This window comes from Myotis davidii, unplaced genomic scaffold (assembly GCF_000327345.1).
Source record: "Myotis davidii unplaced genomic scaffold, ASM32734v1 scaffold323, whole genome shotgun sequence".
NCBI classification, from domain to species: Eukaryota; Metazoa; Chordata; class Mammalia; order Chiroptera; family Vespertilionidae; genus Myotis; species Myotis davidii.
Window position 1 is genome coordinate 389,236 of NW_006295491.1, and position 7,494 is coordinate 396,729.

At 46.7% G+C, this 7,494-nt stretch overlaps 1 protein-coding gene across 1 annotated transcript in view; it reads left to right on the plus strand.

The window, feature by feature from the left end:
- LOC107184140 (protocadherin-16-like) overlaps positions 1 to 3,170 on the plus strand; it is a gene marked incomplete at its 5' end in the record, with an annotated part of 3,928 nt that extends 758 nt beyond the window's left edge. The window contains 2 exons of the mRNA XM_015568039.1: positions 21 to 954; positions 3,030 to 3,170. Coding sequence (XP_015423525.1) covers positions 21 to 954; positions 3,030 to 3,170 — 1,075 coding nt within the window. The remainder of the gene's footprint in view (positions 1 to 20; positions 955 to 3,029) is intronic.
- Positions 3,171 to 7,494: the final 4,324 nt, after the last annotated feature.

Here is a 7,494-nt window from a genome sequence, read left to right on the forward strand (position 1 = left end):
GGCGTGGTGCGAGTGCAAAGGCCGCTGGATCGCGAGGCTCAGGCCTGGCACCAGCTGGTGGTCGAGGCCCGCGATGGAGGTGCGGAGCCCGAGGTAGCCACGGTGCGGGTGTCCATAGCCGTGCTGGACGTGAATGACAACCGGCCCGCCATCCACCTGCTCTTCCTCACCGAGGGGGGCGCAGCGCGAGTCTCTGAAGGTGCCCGGCCTGGCGACTACGTGGCTCGAGTGTCGGTGTCCGACGCGGACGGTGACCCAGAGAAGGAAGGGGAGGCAGCTGGGGGACTTGATCTGAGCCTTGGGGACAGGACCATCTCTCTGACCTTGGAGGGCGCAGAGGGGGCCTTCACGCTGAAGCCTGGCGGCTCGCCAGGGGTGTTTTTCCTTTGCGTCCAGGGACCCCTGGACAGGGAAAGCCGAGACCTGTATAACCTGCGACTGGTGGCCACAGATGCGGGGTCTCCGCCGCTGAGCACGGAGGAGACGCTGCTGCTCCGGATCGCCGACCTCAATGACCAGCCGCCCCTCTTCAGCCAGGAGCACTACCAGGCCTCAGTATCCGAGGCCGCGGCCCCTGGCACCGCGGTCCTGTGGGTGAGCGCCTCCGATGCGGACGAGGCTGGCACTGGCCACGCCAAGCTGCACTATGAGCTGGTCCACCTCCCTGAGCGCTGCAGCCCAGAGGCTCAGCGGCCCAGGGCGGAGTGCGCACCATCCTTCACCATAAACCCCGAAACCGGCCTGATCAGCACTACCCGGAGTCTGGACCGGGAAGTCCAGGAGGCTGTAGAGCTGCGAGTGGTGGCCCAAGACCTGGGAGAGCCCCCGCTGTCCGCCACCTGCCTGGTGAGCATCACCGTGAATGATGTGAATGACAACGAGCCGATCTTCTGGAGGCAGGTGTACAACGCCACCCTGGTGGAGCACGCCCAGGTTGGACACTGCTTTCTGCAGGTGAGTGTCTCCGGCCTGTGGGTCAGAGGAGAAGGGATGGAGCGGCTGTGAGGCTGTCCAGGGAAGGAGAACTGTGATGGGGTGGTCCTACCCCAGGTTGCTATCAGGGAACACGGGCTCTAGTTCCTTCTCTACAGTGAGATGCATGGGTGGCTACCTAACCGCTCTGCCAGGGTCTTGGACTGAATAATGATCTCTAGGGTCCTTTCTGTTTCCCATGATACTTGGATCTTGCTTTTGCTTGTGGAACCCCGGCTTCCTGAATGCCAGATATGTTTACCCAAATGGGCAGGAACCACCCATTCTCAAACAGTAGGTGCGTGTGGCAATGTCTCATAGTTTTGAGCATCATTATGGGGCATCCTAAAGAAGTAAAGTGGCCCTCACAAAGTAGGTTTTATTTTATTTTATTTTGGTTGACCCTCACCCAAAGATCAATGCCAGCCAGGGCACAATTAGTTTTTCAAACAAATACATGCCTTTAAACACTGAAACTGTTTTTGAGTAACCCTTTCCAGAGACTTCCCACACTTTGTCCTACCTTCTTTAGAAGCCTGCAAAGGCTAGTGAAGGACATCGAGTGTGGGGGAGCACGGGACTTGGTTGGAATGTCTGTAAGGAGGATTCTCCGAAAGGTCGGGGGCCTCTGAGGGGACCTTGCCGAAGGCGTCAGAATCTACCTTGACTTTTCCAAACAAGTCCAATCCCCTGGGGGTGTTTTACTAGAATCTCCATGTTTAGTCTTTAAAGATCTGACCTTATAGAAGCATATACTTTCTCAAGGATGCTTAACCTGCTAATTGTATCAAGAGCTTAATTTCAGTTCAATCTGTTATGACAATAAAAGCTAAAGGAGGCAGGCGAACAAGGCTACTTGGTTTCGATAGCCAAGTAGCGCCTTAGCCCTCTCTTTCATAGAAACGTGTATTGGAGCAATCTGTCCATCCGTCGCTCAGGGTCTGTGGGTCAGTCCCGGCAATCAAGCCATTTTTAACTGTTGTGGGCCAACCTCCTCCAGTGATGCCTTTCAGGACCGTGAAGAGTAGTGAGGCTCACACCATCCTTTATAAGACAGGGCTCTTGTCCTGGCCATGGTTGCTAAGTGGTTAGAATGTCAGCCTGTGCCCCATAGGGTCCTGGGTTTGATTCTTGGTCAAGGGCACTTAACTGGGTTGCCGGTTTGATCCCAGCCCTCTCATCAGAGCAAGTGCAGGAGGCAACCAATCAATGTCTCTCTCACATCTCTCTCTCTCCGTTTCTTCCTTCCTCCCCCCCGCTCCCTTCTAGTCTCTAAAAAGTCAATGGGAAAAATATTTTAGGGTGAGGATTAACAACAAAAAGGTGGGGCTCTCTAACCTTCTTTTTGGGGGTGTTGCCTTTTGGAGTTCTGATCCCTCCTTCACTCTTAGGATGTTGTGATATGTCTCCTTCTAGCACCACACCACTTATTGATTCCAATTTCCTATTTCTTGTCTGATGTGAAATAACAAGCCAGATTGCCAAGACTAGTTTATTTACTCCAAGAAAACTTGAGTAAATAAATAGAGCCGGAGAGGCTAACTAGTGAGGGAAGCTCTGAAGCTGTAGTTCACTCTCAGGCTGGGTTGTTTTAAAACCTCAAAGGTGTATTTCCTGGTTGAGGGGAAGAAGGGGCCACCCTTTGGCTTTTATAAGTTACTAGAGGCCCAGTGCACAAAATTCATGCTGGGGGGCGGGGGGGTCCCTCAGCCTGGCCTGCACTCTCTCGAAATCCGGGACCTTTCGGGGGATGTCTGACTTCTGGTTTAGCCTGATCCTGTGGACATCCCTCTCACAATCTGGGAACGCTGGTTCCTTTATAGGCTTCTATACAAACACCTTCCAACCAGGAATGTTTTAATAGGCAGTCTCCAAAAACTTGAACTGGAAAACCTCTAAGTAGAGTGCTCAGATTTCAGGCATCAGGTGCTATTAGCAGGATTTCTATACCAATTAAACTCTACTTCTGAGCTCTCAACAGTTTGGACAAACTGCCCTTCACTGTCTCCAAAGTTTCTTATTCGTCACTACCCCATTTTCCTCCACTTCAAACCAAGGTAACAAACGAAACCTTTAATTCTGATCTTCCTCGCCTCAAGGAAACAGCAAACCTCAATTCAAATAATTCCCCGCCAGAAGTTACATCCAGATACTGCCAGACTGAGGACTATAGGGCTGACTATGTACATGCGCAGTAACAGGCTCACGTTCTAGCTGCAGGCGCTCAGGCGTCCTCCACAATCCCACAATCCTCTGGTCGGATACTTCTGGTTTTTCTAGCTCCTCCTTAAGTGGTGTTTCCTTCAGTCGCCTTGGAACATCCAGGGCCTCTAGTGGGAGAGGATTTTTCTGTTCTTTGAGGCTGATAGCTGTTTACTGTTTGGAATCAGTGAAGTTTCGGGAGTCCTGCCGCTGCCATGAACATGTTGGTCCCAAGCGCACTCATGAAACAACCACCCATTCCGTCCACGGCTGGTTCGCAATGAGAAAGGTACTGTGCTGAGCCCTTTTCCAATCAGATCTTCCTCTTCCTTCCCCAGCACACTCCAAACCTGCTCTGGGCCGACCACCCCAACCCCCGCAGACCCTTAAGACCTTCCTATTTCTTTGACTTTTCCCCATCAAACTCGCTCCCATTGCCTAGGGACACCCCTAACTGCTCCCCGGGAGCGGGGCCAGCCTTGGCAAGGGGTCTGGTGTTCTGGTCTCTGGTGTTCTGGTCCTTTCAGCATTCAGGTAGCTAGCTTTATATATATATAGATGTATCCAATCACGTTTAGATGAGCGAGATGCTACTATATCGTAAATATGAGCTTTCATGACTGCTTCTATTTTTTTTTTAATCCTTTGGATAATAATAACCTCCATCCTTTGCTCTGGCACAACTGGCAACTCTTTGAAAAGCAATGAATGCTTGCTGCTGCTGAAATGGACAAATCCACAAGTGTCAGTGAGTGACATAATGGAACATTATTCATCATTCAAGCAGGGTCTAATATGGTGCAGGTTTGCTGGTCCTTCTTCATCCAAGATAGGGCGAGGCCCGGGAGTGACTTAAATCAGGTTCACCAGCGTCCCATTGTTCAGAGTCTAGCCATGTGGCCTCAGGTGTACTGCAAAGGAAGCTGAGAAATGGAGGGGAGCACATGGATGCCAGGGTATGCTGTTAGTTTCTGCCACGGATTTCTAAAAGTAAAGTCATAATAGGTGAGAGGTTGGGCTAGAATTCTTCCATCTGGAAGACCTTAAGGATCTTGATATAAAACAGCACAACTTGGCTCCATTTGAAGGGAAATAAGCAGGGTGGGTTAATTGTGATTCCTTTGACTAGCACTTGTCTTTAGAGCTATTTCTAAAACTGTGAGATGATTCTGCCATGAGGTGTGAGTTTATCCCATTGTTACGACTTGGTTCGTAGCAGATCCATTATGGTGAGCTGAACTTGGCTCAAGTGTAGGACTGCATCTCTAACTGCAAAAAACCTTTTCAAGGTCTCAGGTATTACTGTAGGTACTATTAAATTGTGCTAATGGGAATTTCTGCACATGCCAGTGATCCAGCCCCACCAGATTGCAGAAACTCTCCTGTTTATGAGGCTCTCCGGTGGCCCCTCCACAGCAGCGATGTGAACTTTCTGTGTTCCATAAGCCATCTCGCTGACTCTGTCCCCTAACTTCTGGATAAGCCTCAATGGAGTGTCTTCCATATACTTTTTTTTTCTTTAAAAAAAGTTTATATTAATTATATTAATTTGAGGTATACAATATAGTGATTCAATATGATATTTAGTAACTGGAGGCCTGATGCACAAAGATTTGTGCAAGAATGGGCCTTCCTTCCCCTGGCTGCTGGCACTGCCTTCGCTCTGGCCCAGAGACCCAGAGCAGCTGGGGTGGTGGGGAAGGCCTGCATCCCACCCCACCCCTGGCCACTGATTGGCTGGTGGGTGTTGCAAAGGTATAGTCAATTTGCATCTTTCTCTTTTATTAGTGTAGATCATCTGTCACAATGCAAACTTAACTCAATATTATTCACTATATCTCCCTTTACCTTTTTCACCCATCCCCTATTTCTCTAGCAACCCATTCCCTTCCCTCTGGCAACCATCCCTTTGGTGTCTGTTTTTTTTTTGTTTTGTTCTGTTTGTTCATTTATTTTCTTTATTCTATTTAGATTCCACATATAAGTGGAACCAGGTGGCATTTATCTTTCTCTGTCTGACTTATTTCACTTATCATAATAACCTCCAGGTCTATCCATGTCTTCAAGAATGGCAAGATTTCATTCCTTTTTATTGCTGCATGACACTTCTTTATTTACATATACCCCATCTTCTTTATCCATTCATCTATTGAAGGACACTTAGGTTGCTTCCATATTTTGGCTATTGTAAATAAGGCTGCAATGAACATAGGCTTTCTTTTTTACTCTCGAATTTTTTTATATCACTTTGTAAAAATGAACTCTTTGGATCTCATAGCCTCGCCTTTCTTCCAGGGCTTTATATAATTATATTATATCAATTCTTATAACTGTACCTTCTTTCTGTAGTGCTCTGCCAGTTTTCTCCTATTGACCTTATATAAGCTAGATTCTCCTTTGTCAGAATCAAAACAAAATGAGAAACAACTGGATGAGAAATTTGTTTTCTAGATTCACTGTAAGTCAGTGGTTCTCAACCTTCCTAAGGCCGCAACCCTTTAATACAGATCCTCATGTTGTGGTGACCCCCAATTTCATTGTTACAAATTGAACATAACTAAAGCATAGTGATTAATCACAAAAACAATATGTAATTATATATGTGTTTTCCGATGGTCTTAGGTGACCCCGGGGAAGGGGTTGTTCGACCCCCAAAGGGGTCGTGACCCATAGGTTGAGAACCGCTGCAAAGTGACTACTATGTCATCTAATAAAACACACCCTTGAACCTTCTTGGTGTTTGATAGTTTATCCACATCACTTATCTGCTCTCAATGTTGCCCATCCTCCCGAACCCTGGGGCTGGCTGAACCTTCTTATATTGTCACACCTAGATAGGAACTTTCCAAAGACTTTGAATGTGGGGCATACACTCAATGTGCCTCTCCCAACCTAGTATCTGGCTTGATAGATTCTCTTTTTCCTCAGATTACTATCAAAAAGACTAACTTCATTCTTCACCGACACTAAATCCAATGGTTTGAACTGCACTTACAGACTTTACCTTGTAATCAGGTCTTAAAACAATATAAATCCAGCATTGGTACCTGAATCATCCACACGCCAGAGCAAGATTATTCTCTCATGTCCCTCACATATCACCCCTGTATTCATGCACTAATTCATTTATTTAATCAAACAACAGCATTTATTAAATAAACAGCATCCAATGGACAAATATTTATTGAGTACCTATTATATACCAGAAATTGGTCTTGGTGCTAGAGACGCAGCAGTGAGCACAGTGGGCAAGGTCTCTGTGCTAACAGAGTCTTGGTTCTTTCTCTCCTTCCTGCATTGTCATTTCTCGTGTATGAATGGCATGTGCCCTGCCTCCACCTGCCTGTCACTTCTCACCCCCTCTTCTGACCTTCCCCCATTACTATACTAAATTCTGCCTCTCAAAAGGCACCTATGTTCTATTTCATACTCAATGAACTTTTATTACTCATAACCTCCTCCATTCTCTCTAAACAATGCTGGACTGTGGCTCACTTCCTCTCTCTTGAGTGTGTCTTCTTCACTGCCCTTATCACACTGCACTCTTTCTGGCTCTGTCCTGCCAATTCCCCCTTTTTCTCTTGTTCCCACTCCGTGTGTAGGGGTATCGCCAAGGGATCTGTCTTCCTCTCACTTCTTTCTGTACTTTCTTCTTATATATTTCCACAACTTCAACTTTTTTATTTTTTACATCCCCAGGGTCAACCTCCTTATAAACTCCAGATGAAACATTTCTCTACTTGGTGTGTATCTCTACTTGGATGCTTTTTTTGCATCTTAAATCTAACATTTCCCCAGTGAAACAAACCCATTTCCCTTCTAGTATTTTTTTCTTTCTTTCATTTTCAACCTTCATTAATCAGCTCCTTTTGGAACCTTTCCTATCTTTGTGAACGTGTCCTTTCTATAGATGTGTTTACGCACCCGGTGGGCTCTGTGTGATGTAGTATTTGCTGTTTGTTGGCGTGGCTGAGTTCGCATTGTTGAGAGTTCCAAGGGTAAAGAGCGAGGGCATGTCTCATGTCAGTCAGCTGGATGAGAAGCGGGTCTTGAGATTCCAAACCATGGCTGTGGGAGAGATCACTTGGCTGTGCTTGAGAGTCATGGTCTGATGTTGAGGAGAGGTGTCTGGGCAGTGGACCTTAAAAATAGAATCTACCATCTGGAAAGACAGGAGAAATTGGAAGGCTTGATTCCCACTGTGCTTTATGGGCTGAAAAGGACTAAATCATAACTTTTTTTTCTGATTCATTATATCTTTGGGGGTTATTTTCTTTTTATTGATTCCAAAGCCTTTAGTAAAGTCTTTCTAAGTGTGTT